Source organism: Pempheris klunzingeri, chromosome 4, assembly GCF_042242105.1.
Source record: "Pempheris klunzingeri isolate RE-2024b chromosome 4, fPemKlu1.hap1, whole genome shotgun sequence".
Taxonomy (NCBI): Eukaryota; Metazoa; Chordata; class Actinopteri; order Acropomatiformes; family Pempheridae; genus Pempheris; species Pempheris klunzingeri.
In genome coordinates, this window is record NC_092015.1 from 3,898,611 (window position 1) to 3,916,603 (window position 17,993).

The 17,993-nt window shown below is 41.7% G+C and overlaps 1 protein-coding gene across 1 annotated transcript in view; it reads right to left on the bottom strand.

Annotated features, from left to right (window-relative positions):
- Positions 1-854: 854 nt before the first annotated feature.
- Positions 855-17,993, bottom strand: part of prx (periaxin) — a 34,848-nt gene continuing 17,709 nt past the window's right edge. The window contains exons 6-10 of the mRNA XM_070828612.1: positions 16,913-17,106; positions 16,410-16,651; positions 13,474-16,171; positions 3,381-13,383; positions 855-2,951 (exon numbers count right to left, since the gene is read on the bottom strand). Of these exons, the coding sequence (XP_070684713.1) occupies positions 2,674-2,951; positions 3,381-13,383; positions 13,474-16,171; positions 16,410-16,651; positions 16,913-17,106 (13,415 nt within the window). The 3' untranslated portion in view covers positions 855-2,673. The remainder of the gene's footprint in view (positions 2,952-3,380; positions 13,384-13,473; positions 16,172-16,409; positions 16,652-16,912; positions 17,107-17,993) is intronic.

Here is a 17,993-nt window from a genome sequence, read left to right on the forward strand (position 1 = left end):
AGTGACGTATATAAGCAGAATAAACTATGTGACCCTGATTTGTTGAGGAAACACTTTTAAAAGGAAAAATCTGAAAAAAATCTGTTTTTTTCTTGCAGGAATCGCAGTGAGACAGGTCGTCAACAACTTCCAATGAGCCAGAGTTTCATTTCAAGCTAACATATAGCTCTGTACATATGAGCTGCAACCAGCCTGTTGATCTTTCATGATAATTTAATTTCAAAGAGCGTCATATTTATTCATGTTTTCTTTAATTTAGCTTAAAAATGTAGGTCCATTGGTCCACTGAAGTTTCAGCTGAGGACAAAATAAATGATTTGCATGGTGCAAAGTCATAATTATGACTTTGAATGACGAATTATGACATTAAATATGATTGAATAGTAATCTAAAATAATGAGATAGTAAGTCTTAAAATTACGAGAAAAGATCAATGTTGTCAAATGTTTCAGTTACTAAACTTACTATGTCATATTTTTTGACTCACCATGAGTATTTTTATACAAACCACACATTTATATTTTTACTTTTCTGTCTGTAAATAGGTCTCCACACCCCTGTGTGCATCCTTTGAGCCTGTGAGGGCAACAGTTTCAGCTGTAGTGAAAGTGAAGGCACCAAGAAACTATCAATTAAAAGTTTTTGTGTGAATATTATTTTATTGATTTAACATCTTAAACAACATCCTCTCCAAGCAGCTTTGACAAAAACACTTAGCACTGAAACCCTTATGATCTAAAAGAAATTCAAGGACTTGATTAAACCAGAAAGGTAAAAATCTCTATACACATAGATGCTACTCAGTGCGTGTTACCTTGACATGTCACTACTCTTGTTCCAGCTTTAAAAAAAAAAAAAAAAAAAAAATCTATTTCTCACCTGCAAAACAGGCACAGTGTTAAAAGTTGTTAATGGAAAAATATGGGAGTGGATTTGTTCATGCATTTGATCACACGATTTCATTCCATCTACCAACCAAGTAAAGTAAAAAGGGTTCATTCTTAAATGCTTTACATCCACTTGAAAAATAGCCAGTTATTTAAAAACAATTCTGCTGGTTTTATCCTGATAAACTGTTATTTTGTAAGTACATGGCCATGAGAAGTGTATAACATCAGTAGTTTTCAAAATTTTTGTTTTATTTAATGCCAGAAATATTACAGTATAGCTGTTTTTTTTCAAATGTAGGTACTGCATTTGGGAATGAAACATAAATGTCTCGATGCAGAGACACTAAAATATGTATTTAGAGGACAGCACAAGTCCTTTCTCCCTCTATTTCAAAGCAGCTCATACTTTAAATGGAGGACAGAGTCTTTGAAAAGTAAGGGGTGAAGACACCCAATAAAATGCTTTTACTAATCTGACATTAATCATTTTAACATCTTAACAAGTTATTCTGTAATATAAAATAAAATGAAGAATATTTATATAATGAACGGAAGAATGTCAGATTATTAAAGACATCGGTTCTCTTGTTCTTGATCCCCTCTCTTCTGTCTTTGGAGGACATATTTTGTTACGTGATGGCTTTTGTACAAGATCAAGGCTCGCCACTCCTTAGCCAGTCTGTCATTGTAGCTGCCTTGGTAGTAGTAACGTAATTTTGTGGAGGGCTATTTTCTAAGTGTCAAGAGAAAAGGTTTTACAGTTTTCCTGTTAAAACTCCTCTCACGTGACTTTGTTAAAGCACCCAACAGCACCCTTAAATCCCCAAATTTCCTCGCAACTTGCTGCTAATGTTTTTGAAACTCAACACAGTTCACGGCTGAGTTTCAAAAAAATCCGCATCAGCCAAGAAGTGTATCTTGAAGCTAAAGCCTCAAGCACAAAATATACAGTAGTGTCTGGCAGTATACAATAAAAACATAAATATAAAATAGATTAGCAGCTAAATGTTCGAGAGCAACCTGCAACCGGAAGGTCACAGGTTTGATCCCCACAGCAGAAAAAGAGTCCAAAGTGTCCTGCTCACTCACTGTGACTATCTCTGGGTAACAGCACCAACTATAGGCTTAAAATATAAGACTATGGCAGAAAATGAGAGTAACCTATTATCTCAAAAAGCTCACACTTTTCTTTCAAGACAAACAAAATCTCTGGAGAATATGAAAATAATTACATTTCGTATTGAAGGTATTGAAGGGACGCTTCAAAAGAGAAATTATATAGTTGTATTTACATAAATATTATTCTGGCCTGTTGAGGTTCAAAATTAGTTATTTTGACCTAATCTTAAATTCATGGTCAAATCCATGATGCTGATGTGAGTAAATGACTCATTCCAGCAAATTTTGAACACACAAAAAACAATAAATAATGAAGCAATCTGACGTGTTTACATTCAGAGTGAAACCTTTAAAACCAAACAAAATCTGATAAATAATTAGGACTAAACTAACAAAACTCAAAGAACAGTAACAAAAAATAGTCACATTTAAAATGAAAAAAGGAAGCATATATTACTCTGTTGCTGTAATAATGACAATAATGCTGATTGATGAAATGTCATTGCTTTTCATCACATTCATACCTTAGCTATTAAAAGATAAAATAAAGACTTTCACTTAATCGAGGTTTGCCACGTCGCAGGCTTAGCTTACAAGAACACTGCAACCTCACCAAAGAGAAACAAAAAAATTAAAAGACACTAAAGATTTCATTACAGCACCCTCAGTACTCGAGTTGCGGAGTTGTCGATGAGGTTGTCGAAGATTCACCTGTTCGCGTTTCAGTGGTAACCATTTGCCGGGTGATTCTGGTGGTCTTGGTCACCATGGTGACAGTTCCCTCCTCGGCGGTGGAAACGTGGCGCTCTTCAGACATTTCCTGGGTGCTGAAGTCGAGCCCGGAGGTGTGTAGGCAGAAAGACCCAGCGACGTCAGCCTCACCTCCCACCTCTCCTTTCCTCTGGGCCTGAGGAGACCCCTCTGGGGTGATCTGGAGGAAACCTGGGGGAGAAGAGAGGAAAAGGAAGAAGGAAAGACGGAAAGGAGAGGAGTATGGGTGAAGAAATGAAGATGGAAAAGAAACTTAGTCTTATGTAGCAGAGACAAAACAGGAGATGATATATTAATAATTTACAGAGTAAAAACAAAATACATCAGAGGTAAGGTAAGGTGGGAAGAGCAACTCTGTTTACTCGTGTCAAAAAAGCTATACAAAGAGGGCAAAACTGACTTTTAGGCATAAAATCAGTGGAGTTGCCCCTTTAAATAAAAACTGAATGAATTATGAACAAAGAATAACCTGTGTATCAATTTTGGAAATATTCTTCAAGTCATTTCGCACATTTAAAAAAAAAAAGCCTTTTTTCTAAGAATCCATGTCTAATTTCCAAATATCTTGTTACCTCAGTTTGAGGTTTCCTTTATCCTTACCTGTCGAGTGTGGCTTCAGGGTGAACTTAGGGACCTTGAACCAAGGGGAAGACTCTCTTTCTTCAGACTCCCAGCTTTTGCTCTCGAGCTCGCTCCAAGCCTGGACCTTAGTTGAGCTGTAGTCCATGGTAAAACCAGCGGGGGACTCTGAGCTGTCTCTGTCCAGCATATCTGTTCTGGCCTGAGATGACACCACTACCTCCGAGGGCTCCACACTAAAACCTGCAAAGGCCGTTTTACTGGATTTAACTTGAAGTCCTTTAGTGTCTACACCTCCTTCTCCTGGTGAGGAATCTGTTTCCAGTTTCACACTCATCTCTGTGTCTTTCTCCCCTGCAGCCATCTTTCCATATGGAGAGGTGAATTCTACCTTTGGAAGTTTGATTTTACCACTTAATGTCCCTTTATCATCCTTGGAGCCCTTGTGAGGACTTGCATCTTGTTCGCCATTGAGGCTTGAACTTGACCCTGACTTGCCAGAAGGAAATGACACTTTGGGCATTTTCATCTTCCCTCCCTTTGACTTCTCCTGTCCTTCCACCTCACAGCTCACAGCAACCGATTTATCTTTGGACTTCCCAAAGCTTGGCTTCATCTTGATTTTGGGCACCTTCACTTTGACGTCCTCTGTTTCAACATTAGATGCTGTCTCCTGTTCTAGGAGGCCTGTGCATGCACTGGGCTCGTCTGTTTGTGGAGGATTTACCAAGACAAAAACAGCTTTCTTCACTTTGGGCATTTTAGGGCCCTCATACTCAATTTCTTGCCCGTAGATATTCATTCTTCCCTCAGGAGAGGAGATGGAAGGTAGCGGGACACCAAACTTAGGGATTTTGATTTTCTTGCCTTTTTCTGTTTTGTCATCATGTTCCTCCTGTGATGTACCGATATCAAACTCTATGTCTGGAATCCTGGGGACTTTGACTTCTGCTCTGACTGATGAGGGGTCACTGTCTCCTCCTTTTTCTAAGTTGGCTGAGGCTTGTGCACTTGGTAATGTAACCCCTGGCACTGGGATGTTAACATGATCTTTATGTCCATTGTGGGTTTCAACTTCAACTTCATACTCCAGTCTCTCTTTGACCTTGCATTTGTGTTTGACTTGACCATCCAATTCCTCATCACCACAGTGTTTGCATATTTTTGCTTCTGCTGTTGTATCTCTGCCAGTTTTCTTTTTTGGCATTCCAATCTTGAATTTTGTTCCTTTGACTTTAGGCCCTTTTACTTTGCTACTGGCTCCTGTTGTGTTGAGATCCAAGTCAGGTAGTTCAACTTTTTTCCTGCCCTTCTTGTCCCCTCCTCTATGAAGTCCTATATCGAACTCAAGGTCTCCTTTTGGACCTTTGATATCTATTGTTGGCATCTTGAGTTTCAGACCTTTGTGCTCTCCTTCAACAAGGAAATCAGGTTCCCCATGAGCCTCCGTGTCTTTTTTAGGTTTGGTAAGTGTCACATCTACGTCCAGATCTGTTGATGTGACTTGTGGCACTTTTATTTTACCTCCCGCCTCAATGGTTGGTAAGTTGATCTCAGCTTCACCTGATTTATCCTTTGACACTGATATACCCCCCTTTGGAAGTTTAACACCTGGACCTTTGAACTTTCCCCCTGTGACTTCCATCTCTATAGCAGGTGCTTCATTATTTTTACTTTTACCTTTAGGCAGAGAAATATCAACTTTTGGCATCTTGATTTCTGGCAGCTTGATGCCTTCTCCTTCTGCCTCCACTTTGACTTCAGGTGTGTCAATATTTGCTTTTCCTTTAGGAAGAGATATGTCAACCTTTGGCATCTTGAATTTTCCTCCTTCACCCTTAATTTCAACTTTGGGACCTTCAATATTTCCTTTTGGCAGTGACATGTCAACTGAGGACATCGTCATGTGTGGCATTTTATATTTGCCTCCCTCAATTTCCAGCTCTGCTCCTTCAATTTTGCCAGATGTTCCTTTGGGTAGAGAGATGTCAACATCTGGCATTTTCATTTGAGGCATTTTGAATTTTCCTCCTCCATCTCCTTCCGTTTCAACATCCAGACCTTCAATCTTTCCTTTGGGCAAAGAAACATCAACATGTGGCATTTTCCAATGAGGCATTTTGAACTTTCCTCCTGCACCTCCCTCTACTTCAGTATCTGGAACTTCAATCTTTCCTTTGGGCAGTGATATATCAACAGAGGGCATGCTGAGATGGGGCATCTTGTACCTTCCCCCTTCCCCTTTGGTCTCCATCTCTGGACCCTCAATCTTTCCTTTGGGCAAAGAGATGTCAATATCTGGCATTCTCATGCGAGGCATGTTGAACTTTGCTCCTGTACCTCCCTCCATTTCAATATCTGGACCCTCAATCTTTCCTTTGGGCAAAGAGATGTCAATATCTGGCATTTTCATGTGAGGCATTTTGATCTTGCCTCCGGTACCTCCCTCAATTTTAACATCTGGACCTTCGGTCTTTCCTTTGGGCAATGAAATGTCAACAGAGGGCATGCTGATATGTGGCATCTTGAATTTTCCACCGTCCCCTTTGAACTCCATCTCTGGACCTTCAGCCTTTCCTTTGGGTAGAGAGATGTCAAAATCTGGCATTTTCATGTGAGGCATTTTGAACTTTCCTCCTGTCCCTTCCTCAATTTCAACTTCCGAACCGTCAATCTTTCCTTTGGGCAGTGAAACATCAACAGAGGGCATACTGAGATGTGGCATCTTGAATTTCCCACCTTCCCCCTTCATCTCCACCTCTGGACCTTCAATCTTTCCTTTGGGTAGAGAGATGTCAAAATCTGGCATTTTCATGTGAGGCATTTTGAACTTTCCTCCCGTACCTCCCTCCATTTCAATATCTGGACCTTCAGTCTTTCCTTTTGGTAGAGAGATGTCAATATTTGGCATTTTCATGTGGGGCATTTTGAACTTTCCTCCTGGACCTCCTTCAATTTCAACATCCGGACTATTGATCTTTCCTTTGGGTAGTGAAATATCAACAGAGGGCATACTGAGATGTGGCATCTTGAATTTCCCACCTTCCCCTTTGATCTCCACCTCTGGACCTTCAATCTTTCCTTTGGGTAGAGAGATATCAACATCTGGCATTTTCATGTGAGGCATTTTGAGTTTCGCTCCTCCTCCCTCAAACTTTGCTTCCATATCTGGTGTATCAACCTCCACAGTTTTCATTTTTGGCAGGTTAATGTCCACATGTGGCATTTTGACATGTGGCATCTTCAACTTTCCTCCTCCCTCAATTTCAGCATCTGATCCCTCCAATTTACCAGTCTTTCCTTTGGGCATGGATATGTCAATGTGTGGCATTTTGATGCCAGGCATTCTGAATTTGCCCCCCTCTCCTTCTGCATCAACATCTGGGGTATCAACTTTTCCAGATTTTACTTTTGGTAAGGTTATGTCAACATTTGGCATTTTTACATGAGGCATCTTAAATTTGCCATCCCCATGACCATCTATTTCAACATCTGGTGCATCAAGACTTCCAGATTTCCCTTTAGGAAGAGACACATCTATTGATGGCATTGTTATGTGAGGCATTTTGAATTTACCTTCACCTCCTTTTAGCTCTACTTCTGGTCCTTCAATCTTTGGGGACTTTCCCTTTGGTAGGGACATATCCACACCAGGCATACTGATGTGAGGCATTTTGAATTTTCCTCCCTCTGCTTCGACTCCAATGTCACCTTCAATGTCGCCTGTTTTTCCTTTGGGAAGGGATAAGTCAATGTTAGGCATCTTGATGTCTGGCAGCTTGAATTTGCCTCCATCGCCATCAACTTTTGCTTCATGCTTTACTTTTGGTAGGGACACATCCAGGTCTATTTTGGGGATGGAAACGTCAATCGTTGGCATTTTGGGAATTTTGAGGTTTCCCTCATAACCTCTGATATCAGCCTCTGAGACATCAACTTCTGCTTTGGGGAGAAGAACCTCAGTTTCTGGTGTTTTAGCTGCTGGTAGTGACAGCTCGACAGAAGGCATCTTAACCTTTGCCTTAGCATCAAGGTAACCACTTGGTTTACCTAAATCTTTTTCTTTAGAGCCAAATCCTGGCATGGAGAACTTGGGTAATTTGATACTGACGTCAGGTGCATGGAAACCACCTTTCCCTTCAACATCTGCTTCCAGTTTAGCATTAACCTCTCCCTCTGGGTGTTTACCTTTTGATGGTGATGTTTTAAACTTGGGGAATTTCATTTTATATTTTGATTTATCACCTGGGGTCTCAACATCAATTTCTGGTATAGAAATGTCAACTTTCCCCTTTTTCACATCGACATCAGGGCAAGAGATGGATACATCGGCATCCTTTTTGGATATACCAAATGAGGGCATTTTGATTTTAGGTTTTTTCACCTTGACTTTTCCATCACCATCAAACTCTACTGATGGTGCCCTAATCTCTCCTTCCACATGTGGTGGACTGAGGGAAATGTCTCCCTTGGGGCCTTTACCTGATATCTCCAAATCACCACTCTTGGCTTTTCCACCAAACCTGGGAAGAGAAAAACTGGGGACCTTGAAGGGGATATCAGGTAGATCAAAGCTACCCCCTGAAGAAGGCCTGCCTCCCTCTGCTTTCAGAAGCTCCACTTCCACATCATCACCTTTAGGTTTGGTGAGGCCAAAGTCTAGATCCACCTTTGGAGCGGAGATGTCTACTGTAGGTAGTTTGACATTGGGAAGTTTAAGGGATGCACCTGGACCTTCTGCACCACCTGTCTGGACATCCACACCCTTAACTTTGAACTTGGCTGGCTTAATACCTCCTTTGAGACCAGACATCTCCAAATCTCCTGATGCATCAGGACTACAGGTGTCTACTTTGAGGCTTTTGTCTTTCAGACCCGAAGGGAGGCTTAGGTCAAGATCAAATTTGGGGAGGTTTATGTCAAGAGTTGGCATGTGGAGCCCGCTACCTTTTTTACCAGATATGTCAACTTTTGGAACTTCAAACTTTTCCTTTCCAGATGGTCCCTCAATATTTATATCTCCCTCCACTTTTCCTACTGGAACTGAAATGTCAACAACTGGCATTGAGATCTTTCCTCCTTTCATGTCTGGTCCTTCTATTTTGACATTGCCTTCTGGTAGGTTCACCTTTGGAAGTGAAATGTCAACTTTGGGCATTTTTAATTTGCCTCCTTTTACATCAGGACCCTCAATGTTGAGGTCAACTTCAGTCTTTCCTTCAGGTAGCGAAATATCAATGCTTGGCACATTGAGTTTTCGATCTTTGAGTTCAGGACCTTCTATGTTGACCCGTGGTCCCTTTGTCTTCATCTTAGGAAGAGAGATATCCAATGAAGGCATATGGAACTTGCCTCCTTTGCCAGCATGTCCTTCAATTTCAATTTCTCCTCCTGCTTTTCCTTTGGGGAGTGAAATATCAATGTCTGGCATTTCAATCTTCCCTCCCTTGAAGTCTGGGCCTTTGATTTTGACGTCGCCCTCTGGGAGGCTCACTTTTGGCAATGATACATCAAATTTTGGCATTTTAAATTTGCCCCCTTTTATGTTGGGACCTTCCACATTTAGGTCACCCTCAATGTTTCCTGATGGAACTGAAATGTCACCTTTGACTTCAGGTCCTTCAATATCAATATCAACTCCCTTTGTTTTAATTGTAGGGAGAGAGAGATCAAACGAGGGCATGTGGAACTTGCCTCCTTTACCACCATGCCCATCAATGTCGATATCCACATCTGCCTCTCCTTTTGGAAGTGAAATATCAACAGTTGGCTTTCCAATTTTTCCTTTCATGTCTGGTCCTTCCACATTGGCATCAAACTTTGGGAGACTCACTTTTGGTAAAGAAACATCAAATTTCGGCATTTTGAATTTCCCTCCTTTCATCTCAGGGCCTTCAACATTTACGTCGCCCTCAAGTTTTCCTTTGGGAAGTGAAATGTCAACTGTTGGGATGCTGACCTTTCCTCCTTCAACATCAGGACCTTCAAGGGTGACATCTACATCGGGAGATTTTATTTTGGGCAGAGAAACATCAAGGGATGGCATATTTAGCTTTCCGCCTTTAACTTCAGGGCCTTCAATGTTTATCTCTGGTCCCTTAGCTTTCATTTTAGGAAGAGAGATATCAAATGAAGGCATATGGAACTTGCCGCCTTTGCCAGTATGTCCTTCAATTTCAATTTCTCCTCCGGCTTTTCCTTTGGGAAGTGAAATATCAATGTCTGGCATTTCAATCTTCCCTCCCTTGATGTCTGGGCCTTTGATTTTGACATCGCCCTCTGGGAGGCTCACTTTTGGCAATGAGACATCAAATTTTGGCATTTTAAATTTGCCCCCTTTTATGTTGGGGCCTTCCACATTCAGGTCACCCTCAATGTTTCCTGATGGAACTGAAATGTCACCTTTAAGTTCAGGTCCTTCAATATTGACATCAGCCCCCTTTGTTTTTATTTTAGGAAGAGAGAAATCAACTGAGGGCATGTGAAACTTGCCTCCTTTCACATCAGGACCCTTGAGGCTGACATCTACCTCTGGAGAATTAATTTTACGAAGTGACATGTCACCTTTGACTTCAGGTCCTTCAACGTCAACATTTGGCATTCCAATTTTTCCTTTCATATCTGGTCCTTCCACATTGGCGTCAAACTTTGGGAGACTCACTTTTGGCAAAGAAAGATCAAATTTCGGCATTTTGAATTTCCCTCCTTTCATCTCAGGGCCTTCAACATTTATGTCACCCTCAAGTTTTCCTTTGGGAAGTGAAATGTCAACTGTTGGGATGCTGATCTTTCCTCCTTCAACATCAGGACCTTCAAGGCTGACATCTACATCGGGAGACTTCATTTTGGGCAGAGAAACATCAAGGGATGGCATGTTTAGCTTTCCACCTTTAACTTCAGGGCCTTCAATGTTTATCTCTGGTCCCTTAGCTTTCATTTTAGGAAGAGAGATATCAAATGAAGGCATGTGGAACTTGCCTCCTTTGCCAGTATGTCCTTCAATTTCAATGTCTCCTCCTGCTTTTCCTTTGGGAAGTGAGATATCAATGTCTGGCATATCAATCTTTCCTCCCTTGAAGTCTGGGCCTTTGATTTTGACATCGCCCTCTGGGAGACTCACTTTTGGCAATGATACATCAAATTTTGGCATTTTAAATTTGCCCCCTTTTATGTTGGGACCTTCCACATTCAGGTCACCCTCAATGTTTCCTGATGGAACTGAAAGGTCACCTTTAAGTTCAGGTCCTTCAATATCGACATCAACCCCCTTTGCTTTCATTTTAGGGAGAGAGAGATCAAACGAGGGCATGTGAAACTTGCCTCCTTTACTACTGTGCCCATCAATGTCAACATCTCCCTTTACCTTTCCTTTTGGAAGTGAAATATTGACTGTTGGCATTTCCACATTTCCCTCTGGCAGGTTCATCTTCGGAAGTGATACGTCAAACTTGGGCATTTTGAATTTGCCTCCCTTTACCTCAGGACCGTCAATACTGAGGTCAGCGTCAACCTTTCCTTTGGGGAGTGAAATGTCAACATTTGGCAAGTTAAACTTTCCTCCTTTAACTTCAGGACCCTTGAGGCTGACATCTACCTCTGGAGTCTTAATTTTAGGAAGTGACACGTCGCCTTTGACTTCAGGTCCTTCAATATCAACATTTGGCATTTCAATTTTTCCTTTCATGTCTGGTCCTTCCACTTTGGCATCAAACTTTGGGAGACTCACTTTTGGTAAAGAAATATCGAATTTTGGCATTTTGAATTTCCCTCCTTTCATCTCAGGGCCTTCAACATTGATGTCGCCCTCAAGTTTTCCTTTGGGAAGTGAAATGTCAACTGTTGGGATGCTGACCTTTCCTCCTTCTACATCTGGACCTTCAAGGCTGACATCTACATCGGGAGACTTCATTTTGGGCAGAGAAACATCAAGGGATGGCATGTTTAGCTTTCCACCTTTAACTTCAGGGCCTTCAATGTTTATCTCTGGTCCCTTAGCTTTCATTTTAGGAAGAGAGATATCAAATGAAGGCATATGGAACTTGCCTCCTTTGCCAGTATGTCCTTCAATTTCAATTTCTCCTCCTGCTTTTCCTTTGGGAAGTGAGATATCAATGTCTGGCATTTCAATCTTCCCTCCCTTGAAGTCTGGGCCTTTGATTTTGACGTCGCCCTCTGGGAGGCTCATTTTTGGCAATGAGACATCAAATTTTGGCATTTTAAATTTGCCCCCTTTTATGTTGGGGCCTTCCACATTTAGGTCACCCTCAATGTTTCCTGATGGAACTGAAATGTCACCTTTAAGTTCAGGTCCTTCAATATTGACATCAGCCCCCTTTGTTTTTATTTTAGGAAGAGAGAGATCAAACGAGGGCATGTGAAACTTGCCTCCTTTACCACCATGCCCATCAATGTCGATATCCACATCTGCCTCTCCTTTTGGAAGTGAAATATCAACAGTTGGCTTTCCAATTTTTCCTTTCATGTCTGGTCCTTCCACACTGGCATCAAACTTTGGGAGACTCACTTTTGGTAAAGAAACATCAAATTTTGGCATTTTGAATTTCCCTCCTTTCATCTCAGGGCCTTCAACATTTACGTCGCCCTCAAGTTTTCCTTTGGGAAGTGAAATGTCAACTGTTGGGATGCTGACCTTTCCTCCTTCAACATCAGGACCTTCAAGGCTGACATCTACATCGGGAGACTTCATTTTGGGCAGAGAAACATCAAGGGATGGCATGTTTAGCTTTCCGCCTTTAACTTCAGGGCCTTCAATGTTTATCTCTGGTCCCTTAGCTTTCATTTTAGGAAGAGAGATATCAAATGAAGGCATATGGAACTTGCCGCCTTTGCCAGTATGTCCTTCAATTTCAATTTCTCCTCCTGCTTTTCCTTTGGGAAGTGAGATATCAATGTCTGGCATTTCAGTCTTCCCTCCCTTGAAGTCCGGGCCTTTGATTTTGACATCGCCCTCTGGGAGGCTCACTTTTGGCAATGAGACATCAAATTTTGGCATTTTAAATTTGCCCCCTTTTATGTTGGGACCTTCCACATTCAGGTCACCCTCAATCTTTCCTTTGGGGAGTGAAATGTCAAACTTTCCTCCTTTAATATCTGGACTCTCAAGGCTTACATCAACCTCTGGTGACTTAATCTTAGGGAGAGATATGTCACCTTTAAGTTCAGGTCCCTCAATATCAACATCAACTCCTTTTGTTTTTATTTTAGGAAGAGAGAGATCAACTGAGGGCATGTGAAACTTGCCTCCTTTACCACCATGTCCCTCAATGTCAACATCTCCCTTTACCTTTCCTTTTGGGATTGATATTTCAGGTCTTGGCATTTCCACATTTCCCTCTGGCAGGTTCATCTTTGGAAGTGAAACATCAAATTTGGGCATTTTGAATTTGCTTCCTTTCACCTCAGGACCCTCAATACTGAAGTCAGCTTCACCCTTTCCTTTGGGAAGAGAAAGGTCAATATCTGGCATCTTGATTTTCCCCCCTTTAAGTTCAGGACCTTCTATGTCGACATCTGGTCCCTTAGCTTTCACTTTAGGAAGAGAGATATCAAATGAAGGCATATGGAACTTGCCTCCTTTGCCAGCATGTCCTTCAATTTCAATATCTCCTCCTGCTTTTCCTTTGGGAAGTGAAATATCAATGTCTGGCATTTCAATTTTTTTGCCCTTGATCTCGGGTAAGGAAACGTCAAATTTAGGCATTTTGATTTTTTCCCCTTTCCCCCCAGGAACTTCAACATTTATACCAACTTCACCCTTTGCTTTTGGAAGGGAAATGTCAACAGTTGGCACATTAACATCTGGACCGTCGAAGCTGACATCTACCTCAGGAGATTTTATTTTAGGTGGTGAAACATCAAGTGATGGAAGTGAAATATCAACAGTTGGCATCTCTGGTCCTTCCACTTTGACATCGCCCTCTGGCAGGTTTGTCTTTGGAAGTGAAATGTCAAATTTTGGCATTTTGAATTTACCTGTTCCCCCTGAATTACCTCCAACATTTATGTCAGCTTTGACTTTTCCTGTAGGAAGTCCAATATCATAGGAAGGTAGTTCAATATTTCCATCTTTTCCAGAGTGAATATCGATGTCAATGTCTCCCTGTGCTTTTCCTCTGGGAAGTGAGAGATTGATTTTTGGCATTTCAAACTTGCCACCTTTGACTTTCGGCCCTTGAAAATTCAAATCTCCTTCAGGGAATTTTACTGCAGGTAGGGCAATGTCTACAATTGGCACGCTGAATTTGCTTCCTCCTCCTTCACTTTTGACTCTGATATCACCAGCTAATTTTCCTTTAGGGGGTGAGATGTCAATAGTTGGCATTTTAATTTCCCCATGTTTGATTCCTGGTGCATCGATGCTGACATCACCTCGCTTAGATTTTAGTTTAGGTAGAGAAACATCAATTGAGGGCATATGAAAATGTCCTCCTTTACCTTTGGTTTGTACGTCACCCTGTACTTTCCCTTTTGGAAGAGCGATATCAACTGAGGGTCCCTCAAGGCCAATATTTCCTTCAGGCATTTTCATCTTTGGTAGTGATGCATCAAATGTAGGCACCTTAAACTTGCCTCCTTTTCCTTTGGGTCCTTCAACATCTATCTTACCCTCTGCTTTTCCTTTTGGAAGAGATATATCAACCTCAGGCATATTCATTTTCCCTCCTTTAATCTTGCTTCCTTTTAGGTCTAAATCTGTCTCTGGTGTATTAACCTTAAACTCAGGACCTTTAATGTCTAAGGAGGGCATCTGGAACTTCACTCCTTTGGCTTCAGGATCTTCGATCTTTACCTCCATCTCTGGTGCTTTCATTGCAGGAAGAGAGATGTCAAGCGATGGCATGTTGAACTTTGCTCCTCCTTTGACATCAGGTCCTTCAATATCAACCTCTCCCTCCTTGCTTGTCTTTGGGAGTGAGATGTCAAAAGTTGGCATCTTGAACTTGGGTCTGCTACCACCACTGCCCTCAAGCTCCACGTTGCCCACATTTGGAAGTTCAGGGAATTCTAGCTTCACGTCTCCTTCAGGTAGTTTCATTTTTGGGAGAGAAATGTCTACAGAGGGCATGTTTAATTTGCCTCCTCCATCATTACTCAGATCTCCTTCTATGTGTCCTTGGGGAACAGAGACATCAACAGTAGGCATCTTGATCTTTCCACCTTTGATTTCGGGTCCATCCAAAACAACCTCTCCCTCAGGTGACTTAAGTTTTGGGAGAGATATATCATATGAAGGCATTTTAAACCTGCCTCCTTTCCTCTTGATGCCAACCTCACCTTTGGATTTACCTTTTGGTAGAGAAATGTCTACTGATGGCAACTCAATTTTCCCTCCTTGTAAGTCAACTTCAGCACCAGAGGTCCCCATCTCAGGGAGTCTGACATCAATTGAGGGCAGTTTTCCTCCCTTTGCAGATGGACTTTCTATTTCAATGTCACCCTCAATCTTGCCCTCTATAGATGGCATCTGGATCTTACGTCCACCCTCAATTTCAAATTTACCGCCTTTTACTTCAGGGCCTTGGATGTCAACTTCTACCTCGTCTGTCTTCATTTTAGGGAGGGAGATGTCAAATGATGGTAACTGAAATTTTCCTCCTCCTTCAATAGCAGTTGCTTCTGCTTTGCCTTTGGGGAGAGTCAGGTCTACTTTGGGTAACTTGAAGCCACCACCTTCCACCTCTTGTCCTTTTATATTTACTTCTGGTGACTTAAAGTTTGGGAAAGATATGTCAAAATTAGGCATTTTGAACTTCCCATCTCCACCAACATAATAGTCCATATCTACATCTCCACCTTCTGATTTCACCTCTGGGAGAGAGATGTCAACAGAGGGTAAACTGAATTTTCCTCCACTCTCTAGACCTTCAGTATTCACACTGGGTGATCCCATTGTTGGTAATGAGACATCAACCTTTGGCATGGAGATTTTGGGCCCTTTAAAAGTGCCCTCCACCTCATCAGGAATTCTGCGTCTAGTATCCAGTTCCAACTCAACATCAGGCACAGAGATGTCAATGGCAGGCATTTTGATTGCTGTCTTCCCAACTCCTTCGTACTCTGGGAGTGAGACGTCAAAGTCAGACTTTCCTTTCACTCTTGGTAAAGAAATATCAACAGCAGGCATTTGAATAGATGCAGATTTTCCTGAGAGATCACCTTCCACCTTTGGTTTGGTGATATTTGCTTCAGGGAGACCAATTTCACCACCGCCTTCAATTTCTACTTTTGGGGGTATTATATCAGTTTGAGGCGGTTTCATGCCTTTTACCTTAATGTCACCATCTATTTCATCTGAATGACATGAGAGCCTAACTTTGGGCAGTTTCAACTTTGGCATTCTCAGCTTTGCCTCTCCTTTGCCTACGTCTGCATCAACTCCTCCTTGGATGTTAATTTTAGGTTTGATTTCTGCCTTTCCCGTCACAGTGGGTAAAGATTCTTCAGCTTTTCCTGAAGGGATAGCAAACTCCACATCTGGCACATTACACTTAACCCCTCCCTTCTCCACATCCATGTCTTTATCACCAGACAATCTGAACTCCACTGATGGTGGCTGGATGTTCACACCCGGTGGCTTCAGCTCCACAGATCCAGTTTCCAAAGCTGAGTCTGACTTTGTGTATTTACTCTTAGGAAAGGCGATTCCAAACTTGTGTCCTTTTCCTTTGGTTTTCACTTTAGCTCCAGGTAGCTCAGGTGGAGAGATATTCACCTGTCCCTCAAGTCGTCCTGTTTCACCTTTTCCTCCTGTTTCTGCTTCTGCATAACCCTTTGTTTTCATGTGAGGAAACCTGGCAGGGCCGTTGACAAAGAGGAAGCAGAGAAAAAGAAAATTACATTGTAATTTTGTCAAAAAAGATGTAGCAAATATAAAAAAAACATTGTTTTCAGATAATAGTATTGTCTTTCTCTGTTCTTTAGAACTGCCCTCACAATGTTTCTCAACAAATCCTTTCACAAGTGGTTCAGTGAGTACAGAAGTTAAATGTGACCTTTTCAGCATGAAAAACAAACACAATCAAGGCCAACCTGATCATCTTCTTTGCCTTCCCCACGGCTATTGCTCCTCCAGTCCCTCCTGCCTCGACTTTCACGCTCCTCTTCTGTTTGAATTTGGGGAGAGAAAACTCAACGTCGACGTCACTCATCTCCAGCCTGGGGGGCGTTCCCTCTATCACCAGCTCCTCTTTACGCTTCTCCTTCAGCCTCTTCAGACCAAAACGGCCACCTCTCTTCTTCTTGGCCTTGAATGGCTTGGTGCCCTTCACACTCTGAAATACACATGACCACACATAATGACAAGAGGGTCAATCAACAGCATTTGAAAGTTTGTAATTTGAGTAGGACACTATCTGTTAAGGGACTGGCTTTATGTACAGTCAACAATGTAACCACTATAGGTGTTTGGAAAAATGGTTAGATTATATAATGTACAAACAGTGGACTTGGACTTCAAGTTACAATTACATCAAACCTCTGTTGGGCTTTTAATGAGACACAAACAGCATATTATATTTAGACACATTGCTTACCATTTTAGCCATCTTGGCTTTAGGACCTTTGACCTCCACACTGGGAACTCGAGGCCGCACGCTGACCTCTGCTCCTGGGATGGTCCTCTTCAGCTGGAAGCTGACCTTATATGGCTCCGCACACTGAAGGATCTTCAGAGCGTCTTCATACTTCACGTTGTCGAAGTAGACCTTGGCACTCAGCAGCTGGTCACCTTCACACAGAGAACATTATGAATTAATGTGTCCAGAATTAAAACCTCTCAGAGTTATTTATGAAACGTCCACACCTCTCCATCTCAATATTGCCTTTTATCAAGTTTGGGTAAAAAAAAAAACAAAAAAACCAATTTGGTATCCTCTACTCAGGGGAATGTCAGTGCAGTGGTGTCCTACATCAGTGGTGGGTGGAGTCCTCGAAAACTGTGCAGCCATTTAAAATAAGTAATTAAAGTGTAACTTAACACCCCCCAGAAAGCTTGTCTTTGCTGACCTCCAGTGATTCAATGTCTCACCTTGCTGGAGTGAAGTACAGGCGTACTCCAGGACCCTTTGACATCCCTGTTAAGTGTGGTTACAGATGCAGCAAAGCACACGTCTACAATTTTCAACCAGAAAGGGCAGTAAAACACTACTTTTCCACTTGGTGTTAAGTTACTCTTTAAGTAGAAGTAATTAAAAGCTGTCATTTGAATAACTTCTTGTAAAAGTATCTTCTTGAGCAGCGGCATGCTGCTGTCTTGTGTCCAATTCTTTTAAGTTACATACATGTTTCTGTCTTCTGTCTTCTGTCTGAGGTAGACCACAGATGGTCTACCTCAGGTAAAAGAAAGGAAGTGAACTCACACCTGTATTGGTAACTGTTGGTTATGCTAGTTAGATATATACCAGGATATTTCCGCTCTTTCTAAGTGTGATCTCTAATTCCTCCTCCCTCCTAAATATTAAATCCTTATAAGCACATCAGTGAGTGAACCATTTTTGAAAATCATGCTTTTATTGTTGTCCTGTTTAAGATTTGATAAAGATTTAAGTGAACAGAATACTGAACATTGCTGGGTAGATAGTCGACAGTCCATCCCCATTGTAACTGTCCTGTGTT